This window comes from Schistocerca nitens, chromosome 11 (assembly GCF_023898315.1).
Source record: "Schistocerca nitens isolate TAMUIC-IGC-003100 chromosome 11, iqSchNite1.1, whole genome shotgun sequence".
Classification (NCBI taxonomy): Eukaryota; Metazoa; Arthropoda; class Insecta; order Orthoptera; family Acrididae; genus Schistocerca; species Schistocerca nitens.
Window position 1 is genome coordinate 46,911,843 of NC_064624.1, and position 22,152 is coordinate 46,933,994.

Here is a 22,152-nt window from a genome sequence, read left to right on the forward strand (position 1 = left end):
AGCCTTAGCACGGTACACTTCGACGGTGCTAAGAGAGGCAGTTGGAAGCTGCATTATAAGGGATTTGCCTCGGATGTGGATCTGGCTATTATTTGGTATTCACGGCATAATGGAATGGCTCTAATACGTTGAAAATTCGACGCCAAGAAGAGATTTTATAGGGCATTCGTAAATCAAGAGGCGTTCAGTTCGTACAGTTAGCCCCCATGTCGCGTGCCACCAATCTTCGCCGCTGCTTCACAAACTTCATACATTCAGTTAAGTAATGTATATGGGCACGGACCAGTTAATTTGTGTGTTGGTTCAAAAGGCTAGAACTACTTAAACCTAACTAACCTAAGGACATCACACACATCCATGCCCAAGGCAGGATTCGAACCTGCGACCGTAGCGGTCACGCGGTTCCAGACTGTAGCGCCTAGAACCGCTCTGCCTCCCCAGCCAGCTATGTATCACAATATACTATCACACAACCAGGGAGATGTACAGAAAATACGGTAAAACGTACCTTTTTTACACCATGTCCTAAAGTGATAAGACCATAATGGCGTCGTCAAAACATATAAATAGAATCAGCATAGCATCGTCATATAGATCTAAAATAAGGTGTAGAATAGGCCGCATCGTCCACACAGCTATTATTGCAACTGGCTACTGAAGTACAGTAGCTACCAGAAATCTGTTTGCCTGCATCATCCCTAGATGTCACTACTGTCGGTTTAGATGTAGTCATCATTTATGCAAAAAACATAATCTGATAAAAACACATTATGTAAAATACATGTAGCAGACTTTTAAAATTGATAACTGATCATAGAAACTAAATTGTGATACATTAAAAGACGAATACAGTTACCTGTATAAAATTATTAGAAGGAAATATATGAATAGAATAAGACCGATCCTTTTTATGGTGAATTTACGGTCAACAATTAATATGCGTATTACATTGCCTGTAGCAACCTATAAATTGTCTATGAAAGATAAAATGTCTATATGACAGCTGAAAAAAGGACAGATCAATGATCAGCGCCCTCTGTTGGGTCGGCCGCCAGGATGTTACTTAGGCGTGCACCGATCTTAAGAACTTAACCACTAGAGGGCTTTACATACAACGTGATATATCTCCCACGAGAAAGTAAGAAGTTTGAAATCCCTCCAGTAAGGATTAATTATCTTTAACTCCGAACACGCCAATGAAATACCGCAGACATAGCCGGGAAGGAGATAAACTGGCTACACTTCCCCTCCCGCTGCCCCTTCCTTCGCCGCTACGTCGATTCCCCCATTTGACGGACCGCTCTCGGCACAACGCCATTGGCCGTCGCCTCCCGTTACGAACACTGCCGGTCTGCGCCTTCCCATCTCAGTGCCCGGCAGTCGCCGTCGGAAGCAACAGGTGGCTGCAGTGATTGACATCATCTTTGCTGCCGTGTCGCGCAGACACGTCTCTGACACACGTATCGAAGAGCTTTGACGGCGATAGTACGAATCGTTCGTTGTTACTTCGCGCGTTCTATTAACTGACGCTCCGACCTTCTGACTCGAAAAGCCGGTTCCGTCACGCGTCGAATATAAATTCTACGCCGACAAACTGTGACACAACGTGGAAAGTGGCACATGTTGCGAAATTATTAACTGGCCAGAGGTCGGAGTAGAGCATCGATCTTTATTTAGTTTTCTCCGCCCACGATGTCCAACAACACGACGCAGACCGTTGTAAAGTGAGTACCCTCTTTTTTTGTAGTGACTTGTCTCCTCTTCTCTTATTTTTACCTGTTATTTTACTATATTTCTTAGTGTGCAACATAAGTGCCATGAATCCGCTATTTGGTTTCTATATACTGCTGGCCCTACATTATATTCAACAGCCTCCAACAGTACAATAATGCCTTAAACACTTGTGTCTGTTTCTATTTCTCCCTTTCGGACCTGAATTTTTTTCACCAGGCAGGATATTTTTAATTGATTTTCTAATGCTCATAAATAATTTTTAATCATTATAGAAGCAAGCTGTTTATAAATATATGTATCCTTTATCATAATATACTTTATACACCCAGCTTCATTACGTGGATAAAATTAATTAATTTTGCAATACATAAATGTTGCAATACATAAATTAATCATTCAATAATTCCCATGCAAAAGAACAATAATACTCTTCAATTACACAGTGGAATACAATTAAGAAACAGCTTCGGTGTATTCTGGCGGTTACGATCAGTAGCACATGCACTTGTTGATGCTTTTATAGCGATACAGGACAAGTGGCGGCACTTGTGCATGATGTAAAGATTGAACAGTCGCAAATGTGTACGTGACGTTTCCATTGAGGAAAAATGTTTCTGTTGAAGTCAAGGCTCTGAGCACTATGGGACTTAACAGCTGAGTCCCCTAGAACTTACAACTACTTAAACCTAACTAACCTAAGGACACCACACACATCCATGCCCGAGGCAGGATTCGAACCTGCGACCGTAGCGGTCGCGCGGTTCCAGACGAATTTAAGGGAATTTAAAATTTAATCTACACAATTGTAACCTGAAAGGGTTAAAATACAGGAGCGACTCGTAATTTACCAATTGGCCTGACAGCTAAGACAGATTTTTCCCAATAGCGCAATGTACCTTGGCTATATAGGGATACAGCACAATACTGTGAAATGTACGTGACACTGAGTGAGCTACGTAGACTGGAAAAAGCCAGACAGCGCTTTACTTCGGTGATCTGATGGGAAACGGTGCTACCACTGAGGCAAGCCCATTGCGTTTACAGTCAATAAGACGGACCTTAATATTTTGGCAATTTTTAAAATAACATTTTAAACCATTTTTATTATTAGATTGCAAAGCCAGTCTAAAAAATGTTCTTAGTTTATAAAACCGAACTCACATTTAAAATCCGTGAAAAATGTCATCTGAACTTTCTTCTTCTTCCTCTTCGTCGTCATCGTTGGCCACTTCATATACTGGGTTATTCACGACGATATGCAAATATTTTAATATGTTATTCTACAAGTAAAACTAAAGAAAAGGGTTCATATAAACATAGGTCCGCAAATGTTTAGTTACGGAGTTACAGCAAAAAAAGATTTTGTCCGAAATTTAGCAACTTCGCTAATATGATAAGGTTAAAGTAAAGCATGGTTTGCATTTATTTTGTTGTTATTGATCTGATGAATATAATAAAACATGTCCCAGATGTGTATCTGCAGTAATTTTCCAGAACATCCAGAGAAGCAAAGAAGTAATTTCGTAAAATTTATGATTGATTAACTACTGGGCCCAATTCGTTTTTTTAATTCCAGACAATTGCACAAACTTTTCTACAGAAGTTGCAGATAATTTAATTTTGGAAAAATGATGGAAATAACATTAACTGAAACGGTATGAATGTGTCAGATAATCTGCTTTTATTAATGCCATAGCACACGTGAATTCACGTTAAAACGTAAAAAACAAAGCTCTGTGTGAAGGAAGTTGTACAGTGTACATACAAATTCACAATACACTCACAATAAATATTCAAAAATGTCTCCACCGAGTTCAATGCATTTAGCTGCACGTGTATGAACAGATTTTGTTGCTCGTTTCCGTTTCACGAGGTAGTTCTTAATTTCGTCAACTGCATTCATAATTCGAGCAAGTAATGCCTCACGTGTACTGACTCTGTCCTCATAAACTGTCTTTGATCCATCCCCATACACAAAAATCCACTGGCGTAAAATCGAGGGATCTGGGTGGCCATAGACGTGTAGCACCACGACCAATCCATTTCTGGGGGAAATGTTCATTTAAATGTATAGTAACGGTGAAGTGTGGAGCTGCGCCGTCGTGTTGAAAATACATTTGCAATCGCGTAGCAAGTGGAACATCTTCGAGCAAGTGGGGCATTTATTCTTGAAGGAACTGTAAGTACATCTCGCCTTTCCTCGGAAAATGAATGGTTCAATAAAGTGTGTGTTGATTATAGCACACCACACACTTATGCTCAATCGCTGCAGGAAATGGCGTTGCGCTGTTGCATGTGGGTTTGCTTCAGACCATACGCGCTCGTTATGTAAATTTTTTTATTCAGTCTCAAGTAAACTGTGCCTCATCAGTAAATAAAACGTATTTGTGTAACTGCTGATTAGCATTTAACCAGTTGCACAACTCCAAGCAAACGTCAGGATCTCCCGGATTTAAATGATACACTTTTTGTTTATGGCAAGGATACAGATTATTGTACCTCACTGTACACCATACCTTGTTGTTGTTGTGGTCTTCAGTCCTGAGACTGGTTTGATGCAGCTCTCCATGCTACTCTATCCTGTGCAAGCTTCTTCATCTCCCAGTACCTACTGCAACCTACATCCTTCTGAATCTGTTTAGTGTATTCATCTCTTGGTCTCCCTCTACGATTTTTACCCTCCACGCTGCCCTCCAATACTAAATTGGTGATCCCTTGATGCCTCAGAACATGTCCTACCAACCGATCCCTTCTTCTAGTCAAGTTGTGCCACAAACTTCACTTCTCCCCAAACCTATTCAATACCTCCTCATTAGTTATGTGATCTACCCATCTAATATTCAGTATTCTTCTGTAGCACCACATTTCGAAAGCTTCTATTCTCTTCTTGTCTAATTTATCGTCCATGTTTCAGTTATATACATGGCTACGCTCCATACAAATACTTTCAGAAAAGACTTCCTGACACTTAAATCTATACTCGATGTTAACAAATATCTCTTCTTCAGAAACGCTTTCCTTGCCATTGCCAGTCTACATTTTATATCTTCTCTACTTCGACCATCAGTTATTTTGCTCCCCAAATAGCAAAACTCCTTTACTACTTTAAGTGTCTCATTTCCTAATCTAATCCCCTCAGCATCACCCGACTTATTTCGACTACATTCCATTATCCTCGTTTTGCTTTTGTTGATGTTCATCTTATATCCTCCCTTCAAGACACTGTCCATTCCGTTCAACTGCTCTTCCAAGTCCTTTGCTGTCTCTGACAGAATTACAATGTCATCGGCGAACCTCAAAGTTTTTATTTCTTCTCCATGGATTTTAATACCTTCTCCGAATTTTTCTTTTGTTTCGTTTACTGCTTGCTCAATATACAGATTGAATAACATCGGGGAGAGGCTACAGCCCTGTCTCACTTCCTTCCCCACCACTGCTTCCCTTTCATGCCCCTCGACTCTTATAACTGCCATCTGGTCTCTGTACAAATTGTAAATAGCCTTTCGCTCCCTGTATTTGACCCCTGCCACCTTCAGAATTTGAAAGAGAGTATTCCAGTCAACATTGTCAAAAGGTTTCTCTAAGTCTACAAATGCTAGAAACTTAGGTTTGCCTTTCCTTAATATAGCTTCTAAGATAAGTCGTAGGGCCATACCTTAGATTGTGAAATGCCTAATCGTTGAGAGATACGTCTACTGGTACTCGGGTTACGTTGAATATTATCCACAATATCCTCATCATCGTCTTCACGTATCGAGTGCTCGTTGTGATTATGGACGCTAGGTAGAGCACCTGTCTCGCGTTCGAAATACTCCACTAATGCACTAATGGTTCGTGCATTCCGAATCTTCCGAGTTGGGTAATCTCCAAACTACAGCCGTAGCATTACTATCGCATTTGCCATAAATATACATCATATCGACGTATTCCTCTGTCGTAAATTTGAAAGACATCCTTATTTCATAAATAATATACAAATTACAACAGTTACTGTGTGGTTTCACTGAAACACACTGTTGTTATTATATTCTTTTACTGAACAATGCAGCAAACTAACTCGTTTCAAGGTTAGGAAACGACTGAAACAACTGACTAGCGTTCGCATACAATGACATAAACGCTTCTACATTGTTAATGGAAAGTAAATAATCTCTGGATGTTCTGGAAAACTACTGCAGATACAGGTATGGGACACTTTTTATTAGATTCACCATATCAATAACAAGAAAATAAATGGAAATTATGCTTCGCTTTAATCTCATGAATTTTTGTGATGGCTTCATAAGAGCGAAGTTGCTAAACTGCAGGCAAAATCTTTTATCAGCCGTAACTCCGCAACGAAACATTTGCAGACCTATGTTTATACGAACTTTTTTTCTTTAGATTTACTTGTAGAATAACATATCAAAATATTTGCATATCTTCGTTGAATCACCCTGTATAATATGGGCCCTCAATGCCATCGAGAGCCGCACTTAATGAAATATTTAACAATAATGTCTTCTCGCACTCTAGACCAGGGGTCTCCAAACTACGGCCCCCGAGGTCTGGCAAACCGGCCCGCGTTAGCTGGCCGGACACCCCCGGTATCCGGCCCGCCAAATATTTGAGGTGGTACCTATACTGCCAACAATTGAGATTCTAGGCCTATCGCGACCAATACACCGCGACATTGTCGGAGCTCTATCTTTACAAAGCGGAAGGTCATGGTTAAACTTGTGGCTATCCACCATAAACAGACAGACCATTTTCTGTGCGATAGTGAAAAAGTAGTAGTCTGCCTAAACAAAATGCAATTAATTTATTTTTAACGTACTTTAATTACTAAAATAAATACTCACAATTACACTATAGTTCCACTAAAAAATACAGTGAAAAAATACTCGTGCTATACGTATTTCTATTTTCAGATTTTCCTTCTCTCTTCGATTTCAAACTTTCAATTGCCCCACACTTCGTCTTCTCACCTACTAGTGCACCACATAAAACACTTAAAAACTCATGAGACACTCGCAACATAGACACAATCACGCAACAGAACCATCAAATATATGCTCTGGCTCTGCTACTCGCTACAAGACTACAAAACTAAACTTACTGTTGCGCCGCTTGAGATAACAATGCGTTGACTACCTTTGTTACACGTCTTGCAGTAATAGTGTTGCTAACAATGATTTTGAGATTTCGTTAAGTTTGCAGGGCGCTTTCGTGAAGAGTGTGCAGTGACATACTTTCTTGTCGGTGAAGTTCGCCAGAATAAAATACGCCAGAATTTCGGTCAGGTACGTTCACCAATCAAAATTATATAATTAAATAAAAATCGTAGTTCGTTTCAGAGCTAGCTATTCCCACAACCTTGGATTTTTTGCGATTTCATATTTCCTTTAGCCTTACATTACGGTAATCATGGAGTGCTAGGGTGCTTTAATCCCACTAGGACTCCTGGAGAAGTCAATGTGGCCCGCAGACTAAAAAGTTTGGAGACCCCTGCTCTAGACCACAACTGTTACTGACGCGCTTGTTTGATTGTAGGACGTTTTAAAGCTCCATTTGGCGTGAATTCAGTTGGATTTCATCCATCATCCATCTGTTCCATTCCTCTCTCATGTAAACTTTAAATACACTCCTGGAAATGGAAAAAAGAACACATTGACACCGGTGTGTCAGACCCATCATACTTGCTCCGGACACTGCGAGAGGGCTGTACAAGCAATGATCACACGCACGGCACAGCGGACACACCAGGAACCGCGGTGTTGGCCGTCGAATGGCGCTAGCTGCGCAGCATTTGTGCACCGCCGCCGTCAGTGTCAGCCAGTTTGCCGTGGCATACGGAGCTCCATCGCAGTCTTTAACACTGGTAGCATGCCGCGACAGCGTGGACGTGAACCGTATGTGCAGTTGACGGACTTTGAGCGAGAGCGTATAGTGGGCATGCGGGAGGCCGGGTGGACGTACCGCCGAATTGCTCAACACGTGGGGCGTGAGGCCTCCACAGTACATCGATGTTGTCGCCAGTGGTCGGCGGAAGGTGCACGTGCCCGTCGACCTGGGACCGGACCGCAGCGACGCACGGATGCACGCCAAGACCGTAGGATCCTACGCAGTGCCGTAGGGGACCGCACCGCCACTTCCCAGCAAATTAGGGACACTGTTGCTCCTTGGGTATCGGCGAGGACCATTCGCAACCGTCTCCATGAAGCTGGGCTACGGTCCCGCACACCGTTAGGCCGTCTTCCGCTCACGCCCCAACATCGTGCAGCCCGCCTCCAGTGGTGTCGCGACAGGCGTGAATGGAGGGACGAATGGAGACGTGTCGTCTTCAGCGATGAGAGTCGCTTCTGCCTTGGTGCCAATGATGGTCGTATGCGTGCTTGGCGCCGTGCAGGTGAGCGCCACAATCAGGACTGCATACGACCGAGGCACACAGGGCCAACACCCGGCATCATGGTGTGGGGAGCGATCTCCTACACTGGCCGTACACCACTGGTGATCGTCGAGGGGACACTGAATAGTGCACGGTACATCCAAACCGTCATCGAACCCATCGTTCTACCATTCCTAGACCGGCAAGGGAACTTGCTGTTCCAACAGGACAATGCACGTCCGCATGTATCCCGTGCCACCCAACGTGCTCTAGAAGGTGTAAGTCAACTACCCTGGCCAGCAAGATCTCCGGATCTGTCCCCCATTGAGCATGTTTGGGACTGGATGAAGCGTCGTCTCACGCGGTCTGCACGTCCAGCACGAACGCTGGTCCAACTGAGGCGCCAGGTGGAAATGGCATGGCAAGCCGTTCCACAGGACTACATCCAGCATCTCTACGATCGTCTCCATGGGAGAATAGCAGCCTGCATTGCTGCGAAAGGTGGATATACACTGTACTAGTGCCGACATTGTGCATGCTCTGTTGCCTGTGTCTATGTGCCTGTGGTTCTGTCAGTGTGATCATGTGATGTATCTGACCCCAGGAATGTGTCAATAAAGTTTTCCCTTCCTGGGACAATGAATTCACGGTGTTCTTATTTCAATTTCCAGGAGTGTAGTTCATTTATCCAGACTGCAAGAGGCTGCAATTGCGAAGTAAGTTCTCCCGGAATAACAGAAAGCTCTGTATCTCACTGTTTCGATTTCTCTTTCACATATTGTTTCAAATGACTACTAAACTGATCTAGCACAAGAAGAGAACTCTTCTTCAATAAAGCACCTTTCTTCTACACTCTGATAATCCATAATTTCATAGCAGCCTTGTCCATCCAGTCCCCGTCATGTACGTGAGCAATAATACCTGGGCGTATTTCTGAAGGTTTTGGCTTTTTTTGCGCTAGAAAATGATCATTGGACTAATTTTAGTACCGTCAGCACAGCGTGAAACAGTGCAGTGCATTTTTTAAATGTCCGCTTGTTTTTATGGTTACAGTTTTAGCTCCTTTCATGGCAACAGTTCTGTTACTCGGCACATCAAATGTCACAGGCGTTTCACCCATATTTGCTATTCGGCTTAGTTCCACACGGGTTTTATTTCGATACGGAATAAAAACGACATGGAAAGATATTTTCTCTTCATACTCTTGTGGCATTGTTTGAGATAGTTTGGTTTTGGCTTGCAAGCGAAGTTCATGGCGCTTCATAAACCTGTGTTACTCCGCCCTTAAAGTCACTTAAGTTGCACTATGGCACTAGCTTACGGGCGTGTCTTTGAATAATTTTCGTATTAATTACAGTGCCATTTTGACGGTTTCCTTGAGTCGATTTCAATACGTCCTTTTCTAGTTTTGGCCATTTTGCATTCAGTTCTCTATTTGCACATTTAGTCTTCCTCGTTTTTTTCCTGTTCTTCCTTACTGGACCGCCAATCGCGAATGGTTTTTTTCTCTGGGTGGAGGGCCGAAATGCCGCTCAGCTGCTGTATTTCCATGTTCTTCTGCATACGCTGTTACTTTCAGTCTATAGCCCACATCATAAGAATACCGTTTATTTCCTGCCATGAGCGAAACTAGCTACTAATAAAAACATCGTACTGTTACCGAGAACACAAATCACTTTCAGTTCAAGTTCACTGTCAGCGTAGCCTGCAGTGACGCACCATAGGATAGACAGGTTCTTCTGGGTTTGTGATGGCGGGGCGGGAGGCAGACAGAGTTAACAAGCTGGTGAATGCCGGCAACTCAGGATCGTCGCATGGGGGTGTACTGCTGCTGGCAGTTGATCCAGTGTTAAAGGTAGAGAAAAGTTTCCCGCGGCGTCGAATATATGGCTAGTTTTAAGACTGCCGGGAATTTTAAACCAAACGCTGGAATAATTTCTAGTATAAGAAGCACCTGAATTTTAGAGGCAATTTTTCGAAGAAAAACAGTGCGTCTTTTAGTCGTAATCGGGTCTAGCAGCGACTTGAACACCAGCTGACGATGGCGCTGGGCAAAGTTGGGGCTGCTTGGTCCCGTATGGCACCGACGCACGAGGGGGTATTTTGCCCTAAAAGCTGCTCAGAAGTCCACTTTTGAAATGTGAGTAGTTCCCAGAATGCGTGACTTCCTGCTGTTGTCTGATAGAAGCGGCACTGCTGAGGCTCATTCTGTACTGATACGCCGTACAGCCAGTCTGTACTTACGTCGCGCTTGCAGTACGTCTGAAGCTCCTCTGCTGCCTTGAAATCACTCTGCGTTTCTGAATGTGTTAAAGTTCATTTTTACTTGAAATGTGGTGAGGAGCATATGGATGTCGAACATCCAGATATGTATTGTCATTTATAATTGTTTTCATTAATACTATTTACTACTTTTACTAGAAACTTTTTTTTTTTTTTTGTAATAGATCAGCTTTGCATATTTGTTAATATAGAGTGATAGAAAAGTCATTTCTCTGGTGGAAGTTTTTTTTTAAAAATAGCCGCTGAATACCGCAGTTTGATTTTATGCGATTGAAGATGCAACAGATCTACTAAAGAGACTGTGTAAACTTCGACTGTTCGTTTTCTTTTGGAGTAGCGCTGCGAGGTGTGGAATCCTTACCAGACAGGATTAACCGTATACATAGAGAAAGTTCAAAGAAGGGGAGTACGTTTTGTGTTATCGAGAAATAGGAGAGAGAGTGGCACTGATATGATACAGGATTTGGGGTGTACATCATTAAAACAGAGGCGCTTCTCGTTACGGCGGGATCTTCTCACGAAATTTCAGTCACCAACTTTGTCCTCCGAATGCGAAAATATTTTGTCGGCACCGACCGACATAGGGAGACATGATCACCGTTATAAAATAGAGGAAATCAGAGTTCATACGGTGTTCGTTTTTTTCGCGCGCTGCTCGACGCTGGAATAATGGAGGAAGTAGTGCCAGGCACTAAAATGTGATTTGCAGAGTATACATGTAGTCACCTACCGAAAAGTCGTCTCCATAATGAGTTCTTAAATCGTATTGGTTTTTATTCTAGGCCTTTCGGAAGTCAAAATTATGACAGGAAAAGAGAGATGTTCTGATAAAGAGTATGTAAAAAGATTGGACTTTATGAAAAATTATGTAGTATAAGGTCCTACCTTCCCTGGGGAAGGAAAGAAAGGTTTGAAACACAAACTGTGTTATATAAAAAGTTAGAATTAAAAAAACGATGGCTTGCGTGACACAGCCTGAGAGTACTTCCTTAAAAAAATAACCATAAGTGGCTGAAAAGTACCAATAACAGTACGTGTTCTAAGAATCGAATTGGTAGCCATCAAAGTCGTTCGTAGAGTTAAGGGAATGCAGTAAAAGACGTAATACACACCTACTGACAAAATATTTTGGTGCTGTAGAATTAACGTATGCCAGTCAAATCAAGCTCCGAGAAACTGGAAATGTTGAGGGTTCCAAAGTGGTTAAAAATACTTCTTCACCTTCTACAACAGGCCCTAAATATAGGCAAGCATTAGATCGGAGTCATAGAGACTTACAAGCAAAAAAATGACTTTCACGCATCTAAACCTTGTCAATTTTTTATGGAAGCCTCGCTGGAATACAAAATAATACGAGAAGCTGATAAGAAGGTACATCCCTGCTACAGTACACTTTAGTAGGTTAAAAAGCAATGCTACCTTGTGGTTTCGACGCGCAAGTTGCCGAAGTGGCGTCGGAGGCCCTAGTCACACGACATTTACATTTTACTTTGTGGCTGAATCCATCAGCAGACTGCAACATGAGTGACGATTCAATTTCTAGCTTTGTTTAATCACACATATGGGCGAATTGTATTATATTAGACAGAGGTTTCAAACGATCTTCCAAATGGTGACATAAGCGCATTGGAATTTATCAGTCAAAAGGGACAGCGTCGGTTAAATTTTCTGCCGGTATGCTTTCGCGCTAGAGGCCGTAGTTCTCGAATTATTGAAGAAAAATTACAAAATTCACTTTCAAAGTCACATCCACTCCAACATTCAGTCCGTCAGGATTTCTAGTATGCTGTTAATGACACTCCTTCCGACAACTGTACAAATATTTGTGACTGGATAAATTATATCCCACGTTCGATTTCTTTGGCATTTAGTGACTGGTCTTAATACGCCATCGGCTTAGTCGAGAACTTATAGATTGTATAAATTGTACCAAAAAATTTTGTGAATTTTCAGATGGTTCAAATGGCTCTGAGGACTATGGGATTTAACATCTGAGGTCATCAGTCCCCTAGAACTTAGAATTACTTAAACCTAATTAACCTAAGGACACCACACACATCCATGCCCGAGGCAGGATTCGAACCTGCGACCGTAGCAGCAGCGCGGTTCGGGACTGAAGCGCCTAGAACCGCTCGGCCACCACGGCGGGCCCTTATGAATTTTAACATCATCAAATAATAACTACACTATTATACTCGTCAGGCTTTCTGACTGCGAAATTACTGTACTTGTAATGTTTATGTTTGGGTCGAGTTGTCAATGTAATTAGTTTATCGTAATATTTACAAAAGCCGTTTCATTTCATAACTCTCACGGGTACGCTTAGATTAATAATGTTCACTTCGTCTCCGACTATGCAGGTGGAGTAATAACCCGATCAACAAAAAAATAGATCGAATGTCGAGAATACTTCGTGTGGTATAAATTTTTCTACATTGATTGGAGGAAGTGCTACAAACAACACACTAGAAATTCCGACTGGTGAGGGATGAGAGTGGGGATGGAGGTACGTTTGAATGTCAAATTTGTAAGTTTTGGTTCAGTAGCTCGAAAACCGTGGCCTCCAGCGAAAACGTATCCCAGTACAAAATTTATCTATATTACATCTTCTTCAAAAAAGATTCAATTCATTTTTTTTCTGTAGGACTAATAGTTTGTGCGAAGCGAGCGAGAGGATATGAAAATCTCGCTCGTGAGTTTTGAAGGCCAGGCATAACATTGCGGGTTGCATAAAACGACATAGTTAGGGGAGCTGAATCGCCCTGCATCCCCGCATCGGAGTCGCGCTGCGTTGGACACAGGGCGCAGCAACGCGCTCAGTCGTGAAGTTTCTGATCGCCCCTTGTAATCTGAAGTGTAGTTCTTTTCTTAGCTTACCACTTGGTCGTGCTAATCGCTGTTTTTATGTCGTTACGAGACATGTTCAGAAAAAAAGATTCGTCCTTTTATTTTTTTTTTCCAACCCTGAATGTCGATAATTTGACTTTGACATCAACGTTACGACTTTTTCAAGATTCGATGTCGATAGTGAAACAATGATGTTAAAGCTGCCACAACAGATTTTTTTTTTAATAGCGATGATCGTCGATCATCCCTAAATTAGTCATCTTCGCGAAAGACTGTTTACAACAGTTTCATCATGTTACTGCCTATATCAGCGCTGTATTTCGTGAAGGTGAGCCAAAATCGGTTGACAAAAAAAATGGTTCAAATGGCTCTGAGCACTATGGGACTCAACTGCTGTGGTCATAAGTCCCCTAGAACTTAGAACTACTTAAACCTAACTAACCTAAGGACATCACACACATCCATGCCCGAGGCAGGATTCGAACCTGCGACCGTAGCGGGTTGATAAAAACAAAATAAAAAATTAAGAAAAAGACATTTGTGCTCGGCTCAAGGTGTGTGACGTGACAGCTATGACGGCTCTTTGCTTAAATTTAAGAGTTTTTAAGTGGTTTTTATGGTTTCTTGGTTACGTATAACTGATAATGGTGTATGTTGAAGCGCGGTGGCTAACATTATTTAAGAGCTAGGAGAAACTAAATTGTAGAGACGTACTACAAACTACATCACAAGTTTTTCAGAACTGATTTGTAAGTGACGAAACAAAGTAAACTCTTTTATTCGCATCATATTCCTTTGCTGGATTCATTCTGATTGCTGCTCATTCCTGAATTAATTTAAGTGTGTATTGACAATATAATTGGACAGTAAAGTGCAATTCTAACTTGTGTATACTATTTACGCAATCTCAGGCACAACTTAATTTCAAAAATACTGCCAGACGAGTGGAATACGTTACAAACGACGTTCTTGCGGTATAGTTTTGAATCGGCTTCACTAACATTTAACCACACTGTATATCTGAGAAAGAAATCCGCAACTTTCGACATTGCGTTAAAGAAGTTCGATGATTTTCCTGATAGGCAGCACAGTCAAATTTTTTCAGTGACCTTATACAAATCTCACAAGCCGAAATCACAGAGAACTTTGGCTTGGAGCGGACTTATTTTATCAAAGACATTTATTAACATAAATTATGTTATATTAAAATGTTTTGTCTCATTAACATTTCATACGAAAGAAGATTTTCTTGATAACAGTTTACGAAAAAAGGTACAGCAAGATTGGATTCCAGCTTTATGTAAGATTTCATTGTTATAAGTAAATAAAAGTAATCATAATCTTTCACCACGTACAATATTTGGGCGTGAGTAGTAAAATTTTAAAGAAATTTATATTTTTAATTTTTTTATTCAGTTAGATGGGACGACCCTGCATGGCTGAACGAACACTTCACCTGCCCTCTCTGGCGCTAGTCGAGTGCAGCTACTGAGTTGTTAGGTGATGGTACTGAGACTCTTCATATGACAGTCACGTAATCCCGACCAACGTGACCGACAGTGTGGTGGAACGATAGACGGTGGTCTCCAGCAGGCCTCTATGCTGACACTGTCGAATTCTGACAGGTGCTGGCAGAGGTTTCTTCTACTTGTATGAGGTACAGACGCGATATTCTCACAAAGTAACAAAATTCAAATGCGATTTCTGAATGTCAAACTCACAGCATGATCATCCCTTATATACAGAACATAGAGGGCATCACTCCTACATGCTATGTGCATGTGCTGAAATGTAAATAATTTGCATATCGAGGTACTGGATGCTTATAATTAAAGAGCAGATACTTATGGAGGTCGATGTGGGCTGTAAGTATCGTATGGCAGCGAAATTTGGTAGAAATGTTGATGCATTAATACACTCTGGGTTCTGATGATCGAACGTCCATTCGAAAAGTAGGCCGCAACGGCCAACGCGCGTACCTCTCTTGCACACAGCATGGTCGCTACTAAACGAACCTTAAAAAAATCGTTAAGTCTCGCTCTGTTGGTTGCACTGAAACCCACGCAACAATGCCTAATAGCTGCTGTGTGCCGCGCGTGCCAAGTAAGGAAGTTTCCGCGCCGCACCCTGCATAAGAAACTGTTTGCAAGAGGTTGCCTCCTTTCTACCAGTGTTCCTGTTCTACTCCGCAGTTTCGATAAACAGAAGTAGCTCACAGGCTGTCTGAAAACTACCAGCATCCAAATGTAATTTATGAGGTGCCGAGACCTTCATTTTCAAATGGCATCGGCGCGGTTCGTAATCGGGTGCGTAATTTTAATTTGCGTGAAAACCTTTATTTGTACATTACATTTTCATTGCACTCCTCTTGTGCATTTTATGTCACTGTTCTACTGCCACTTCTGTACATACCGTTGGTTGTATTGTGTTTGTCTTTCTGAATTTTTCTTTTATTTTAATTATGTCTATCTGTATGCTGTAATTCTCGTATTGTGATATATGATGTTATTTGCAACTCTGTTCTTCAGCTATTCTACTGCTTATTATGTGATGTACGGTGTTTGTCCTTCAATGTTTTGTTTTTTCTATAAGAGCAAATGTGTGTTTGTCATAACGTTATTATGTAGTTCTATTTGTAATTCTGTTCAGATGTCATTGTCATCACTGCCGCTGGTTGTCTGGTTTTCGTCTAATATCGCTTTTATTTTACTTTAAGAGTGTATTCATATGCTAACTTCGCCATTTTGTGCTATTTTGATTTTTTGCTGTTATGTTTCTCTGGAACTTTATAAAAATAGTTGGCTGCATGGTCCTTGTAACCCAGAGCCAAAGTAATGAAAAGGTTGCCGCGGTACGTGTGATCTCTGTAAGGTCGCGTGGTCGCCGGCCTTCCAAAGCGCCTGCCAAGGCAACTCAGAGCTTCGACCATTCGTAATTACCCTCGTCTTACACGAAGAATGACGTCAGTCCCTAACTTATCTTAGTTATTTTCTCTTCTTTAATGCTATGACAAATGGCTTACACGTTTACGAAAACGAGCGAAACCATCTGTAATAACAGCTCAGGTTATTCCATTTTCGTTTTTTGCAGCATCCCCACAATCACAGCAGAGCACCATATAGCCGATTACAGGTCTACGACCATTCTCGGATATATCTCAGTAGTTTGCATACCCTTGTTGCGTGGTTGGACAATAAATTAGTAAAAAAAAAAATAAACACTTTAAACCAAACCTCATCTCACAAGCCGTCCTTACGTAATGGATGCTGCTACGGTCGGCAAAAAGAAATTTGCTCGTAACTTCCTTACTTTTTCTATAGCTTCTTTTTTTTTACACGATACAGTGTCAATTCATCTTGTGATGTTTCGCAGCTATTGCAGTCTTGTTGCATGGCCTTCGTCTCTCCCTAATAACATGGCTGGTCACTAAAAAGGCAACAGACATTAAACTGGCATAAAAGAAAATGGAAATGAGCGTATGGCATCGTTGGCCGGGAGGCTCCACTCGGGAAAGTTCGGCCGCCAAGAGCAAAGCTTATCTCAGCTGACGCCACATTGGGCGACTTGTGCGCCGGTGATGAGGATGAAAGGATGGTGAGGACAGCACGACACCCAGTCCCCGAACGGAGATAATCTTCAACCCAGCCGGGTATCGAACCCGGGCCTGCTTGCAGGGGAGGCGAGCACGTTACCATCCAGCTAAGCAGGCGGACAAAGTGGCATAGAGTCTACTACATATCGGGTGGTTGTAATTAAAGTGTAGTTACTAAGACAGGTACTACTTGGTAGATATGTTGATGTGTTAATGTAGAACCGATCTGTGTTGTTCCATGTACCCCCGTGACGCCCCCACTCACAGCTGCCTGTGGAATAACAACTCCTATAGCGACAAAGAAATGCATTCTCGAATGTGTAATGAATGCTGTCAAATTCACATCTAGTGTCCTAGAAAATCCTGATGTAATAAACAAACCTGTTCAGAGCAAAACTCAAAATCCAACAGAGTTTGCCCTTATCTGCAAACATTATGCCAAGGCAACATTTCCATCGTCTGTAGTTGCAAACTTGCAACGTATGATGTTATAGTTGTTTCTAATTGTGGAAACATAGGGAGAGCTGGTCTATGGCTTCCATTCAGTCCCTTGTTGACCAGTCTGGTGCGGCAGTTGAAGATATGCAAACGAAAGCCGAAGGTATAAATTTTGCGTTTAAGAATCGTTGAAACAGGAGAATCGTGCAAACATACCGTCATCTGACCATCGAACAGACTCCCGCATGGACAACATAGCAATGTGCATCCCTACCGTAGAGAAACAACTGAAAGATCTGAAAGCAAATGCATCAGCAGGTCCGGATGGGATGGCAGTTCAGTTTCACGGAGAGTACTCTACGGCATTAGATCCTTACCTAGCTTGCATTTATCGTGAATCTCTCCCCCCAGCACAAAGTCCCCAGTGTCTGGAAAAAAGCGCAGGTGACTCCAGTAGATAAGAAGGGTAAAAGAACAGACCCGCAAAATTACAGACCAGTATCCTTAACTTCCGTCTGCTGCAGGATCCTTTGAACATGTTCTCAGTTCGACATTATCAGACTTTCTCGAGACAGAGAAATTAATGCCCACGAATCAGTACGGTTTTAGAAAGCATCATTCGTGCGAAGCTCACCTTGCCCTTTTTCCACATGATATGATATGCAGGGTATACTGAGAACTATGGATGAAGGGCAACAGGCAGACTCCATATTTCTAGACTTACACAAAGCATTTGCCACAGTGTTCCGTTGCAGGCTGTTGAAGAAGATATGAGCGCGTGTGTGTGTGTGTGTGGCTCGCAGACTTCTTATGTTATATTGCCAGGTATGTTGTCCTCGACGGCTAGCGCTCCTCAGACAAAAGGATATTGTCCAGGAGTGCCTCAGGAAAGTGTGATGGACCACTGTCGTTCTCTGTGTACACAAATGATTTGGCGGACAGGGTGGGCAGCAATCTACGGTTGTTTGGTCATGATGCCGTAGTGCACGGTGAGATGTCGAAGTTGCGTCACTGTAGGAAGATACAAGGCGACTTAGAGAAAATTTACAGTTTGAGAGGTCTCTGTTGGATTCCTTTCATGTTTAATTTCTTAAATCTGTTGTCATTTATGGCATAAATTCCTCTTCTAAATTTACTGTGGCGTTTCTGACTATCTGGGAGGAGACTGAGTATTGGAACGTTTTACTTTTACACATAAACAAGAACGATCTGTCACACTACTACACTTTAAAACACAGTTTATATGTAATTCATGTCACACAGTCTCATACGGAACCTACATCCGCTTTCTTTTATATACTGTATATGATAAGATACTGTCATCCCCCTTCCCTTCTGTGTGAATGAGCAAACGTATTTCTAGTTGCATGTTTGAGGGTAGCAGACAAGACTGTCTGCTAGAGAACAGTAGGACCAACGTCGGAACAGGTAGCTACGCTTTCTAAAAGCAAAGAGGTTTCTATCCTTAGTTTGGTCCTGTCCTTCCGTTGTCATGTTGGTATAGGAAGCTGCCCCTCTGGCCACTTCCGTTTGTATTTGTGAGCCACCCTCAGGAAGCACACTCGGTGGTAGCGCAGGTCAGTTGGTCCGTGGCGAGCGCCTGAAGTGGTAAGATCTCCGGCTAAGCGCGTGTCTGCTAAGTCCGTAGGACAATGGATTTGTTAAGTTCAGCCTAACTGAAAAATTAAACACCTTTATTTCGGGTTTAGCTCTAAAATATCTAATGTTATCTTAAATTGCAGCGCAGTGCAATTCTCGTGTGAAGTTCAGATTATTTTCCGGTAGTTGCTTTGTCAATACTTTGTGAGTAAAGTGGAACCACGTGTTGATCAGTAACTCTAACTAAGTTCATCAATCTTAAATGCGAATGCTTGTGTGATTATATCGTCTCGTCTTGACAACATTTTTCAATATAGCAACTTTTCTTTATGTTCAACCCACGTGGGGTGTACTTTGCGAGACCAGTACCACGTGCTTATATAACTGTTTGACCCGTCAGGTTAACAGTAAGACGTTAGTAACCAGTTCGAGGTTTTTCTTTTGTAAATTGCTTTTCGATCTAATTTATTTTAATTATCAGAATTATTGTGGAGTTACACTCTTGGTTTAAACCAAGTTGACCACGTGAAACATGTGGTGTAATCATCAAAGTAGCCCTCAGCTATTCTTTTCGGGAAGATTTCACAAAGAGTTAATATGAATTTAGTATACCAGTGTGTGGTAATTACATGACGGACAGGATTGTGCTACGAGCGTAATTTCTTTGGGTGAAAATTTGAATCTGTTTGTAGTGGTTAACTTTCTCTTGCATGCGTTTCAACGTTCTTTGTGTGTTGTTTTATGAATGCAGTGTTGTATGCAGTCTCCCGATCTTGGCTCCATATTTGATGTGTTCCACAAGATTGCAATCTCACATTTTCACAATCATAAATAAGGCACCAGTTTAGTTAGGAATCATGTGTAATATGCTGAGATCTCAATGATCAATCCTAAAATAAATTTCCAAACATAAACTGATTTCTTTCTTTTTATTTAAATTCTCTTTTTTATATATATATTACCGGTTGTTGTATGACTATTAAAAGATTAGAATTAATGTTAGTCTGTTTGGGAATTTGGTAAACCTAGACTAGATACCTGATGAAACAGTTGCTTAGTAATGCAAGATTAACTTCCCCAGACAGCTCACAGCATTTAAACCGCTTTTATTGAATATCAGTACCGCTAACATAGCAAAATTAAAGTAACAAACTTACACATGTCGACCCTGTTCTGTGATTCCGCTAGACTCTGGAATCTCTGAAACGTTAGATTGCGAGCGTTGTATAATCTTAATTTTTTTTCCCTACAGCGCTCAAACAACTTCTGTGTTGTTTCTGAGCAGACTTTCAAATGATTCACGGCGTTGTTGAGCGGCGTTGTGTTGTTTGTCTTGTTTTGTTTTCAATATTTGTGTGTTTTATATGTGTGTGTTTTATATGTGTGTGAGTTTTTTTCCTCGCTTGTAAATTCCACTGTTTCGATCAAAGATAAAAATTTGTTTTGCGTGTGAAAAAGTGCGTACTAGGTTGGGTATCTTTCGTGTGACTGTCGTAATTTTTGGGGGACACATTTATTTTGATTAGTGTGTCGTGTACCGGGTATAAATTGCACTAATGCAGACACGTAACCAAGCTAAAAGTAAGTGGTCCGACAACTTAAGCAACATGGACCATGGGGATAATTTGATTTCGAATATTAACGCATCAGACGGTTCCGAAAATGCATTGGGGAATGCTTCAGGAGAAATGGAAAACAGCACGAACGAGCTCACATCAGAGCCAGAAATTAATTTGCCTCCAACTAACCAAATTGATTTGGCAGAACTCATGAAAGCCTTATTGCAACAAAATAAAGAAAACGCAGAGAAATCAGAAAAATCGTTCCGAGAGCAAAAAGAATCATCCGAAAAATCGATCCGCGAGCTAGGCGAACAAATGATGCAGAAATCAGAAAAATCGATCCGAGAGCTAGGCGAACAAATAGACGAAAAATTAATCCAGCAGACAAATAAAGTTGACAAGTCGATGCAGAGAGTGTCCGATGATATCTCACAAAGAATAAACAATCTGGCAAGTGAAATAAAAAGTGATATTATGAAAGAATTCGGCCGTACATTTGAACAAATCGATGATCGTCTGCAAGCCTTAGAACAGGGCAAGCGGATTCGCGATACGGAATCGAAAGAGAGCGAAGAACAGCTACTTAGGCATTTCCAAGCGCTGAGAGAAGAATGCCAAAGAGAACACCAGCAGGTACTCTCGAGGGTCCAAGAGGCGGAAACGCATTGTCCCACGTCCGTTAGCAACACAATAGCGGACAACAGTCTACCGATCCACGCGTTGGAACAGCAAGTAGAACAATTGAAACAGACTGGGGCGGAGGACAAGAGACAAATGAAGGGGTCGGAGAGATATAGTCATAAGCCACATCGAACTAGTTTTGAGATACAGCGAGTTTAAAGTTCTACAGAGGTCTGAAAATGTTTAATACAAAATAGAAACCTTATTTCTACTGCAAACACTTGCTTAATACTTGTGAAGCACTTTGTTAAATAGTCAACTCCCTGCATGCTATAAAATATTAATTTTAGAATGATTCTAATTAAGATGTAGTCAACGGTGGCTTATGACTATATCTCCCAAAAAATTGTTTAAAACATAAAGTATGAATTTGTAAGGATTTATTTTAACTACTCTTACACAGCAATCAGAATATATAATTTTTACACATTAATATATACATATTAGGTATCTGAGATGTATAAATTACTTTTTCATTGATACAGTTACATCAAGGAAGTTCCTCTACTTCATCATTGTACACGTTATTTCCAGTACATGACCGAAAGAAATCTTGATTTGCTGCAGGTATGTATGGCATAAGAGACAGTACATCATCAATTTTTTCTGGTTAATTGATAGTGGCTTTCTGTACTTTATTGGCAGCTGATATGGATTTGGTTCAGCTAGCCTTCCTTTCTTTTTGACACGAATATCCACTGACATGAAAGCTCCTATGTCTGAATAAGAATGCTTTACAGTTAGCTAGAAGGGATCTTCAGACTCAAACTTAAATTGAGTAGCTTCACTGAAATGTTGGGGATCTCCAGACACGGATTCTGTGCGTTTTGAGATCTATGTCTTCATGCTTTCGTAACTTCTGAAGCCTTCTCTTTCCATTTTAGTTACAATGAAATGTTTCAGACTCGCAGATTTTATTACTTGTGCCCATTCATCTGGAATGTACACTATTGGACGTCTGTTTCTTGCATACCTTTCAATGCGACCAAAATCACGATCGCAAGGTAGCATGGTGTGACCTACCACGGGGAAGTAATGCTGGACAGAAT

At 41.4% G+C, this 22,152-nt stretch overlaps 1 protein-coding gene across 4 annotated transcripts in view; it reads left to right on the plus strand.

Moving 5' to 3' along the window:
* Nucleotides 1-1,309: 1,309 nt before the first annotated feature.
* The window catches only part of LOC126212971 (neprilysin-2-like), a 245,010-nt gene continuing 224,167 nt past the window's right edge, over nt 1,310-22,152 (plus strand). For 2 of the 4 annotated variants that reach the window (XM_049940505.1, XM_049940504.1), the window contains exon 1: nt 1,310-1,724. In XM_049940505.1, the coding sequence (XP_049796462.1) occupies nt 1,693-1,724 (32 nt within the window). In that variant the 5' untranslated portion in view covers nt 1,310-1,692. The remainder of the gene's footprint in view (nt 1,725-22,152) is intronic. The other 2 variants (XM_049940502.1, XM_049940503.1) reach the window with 1 other exon arrangement.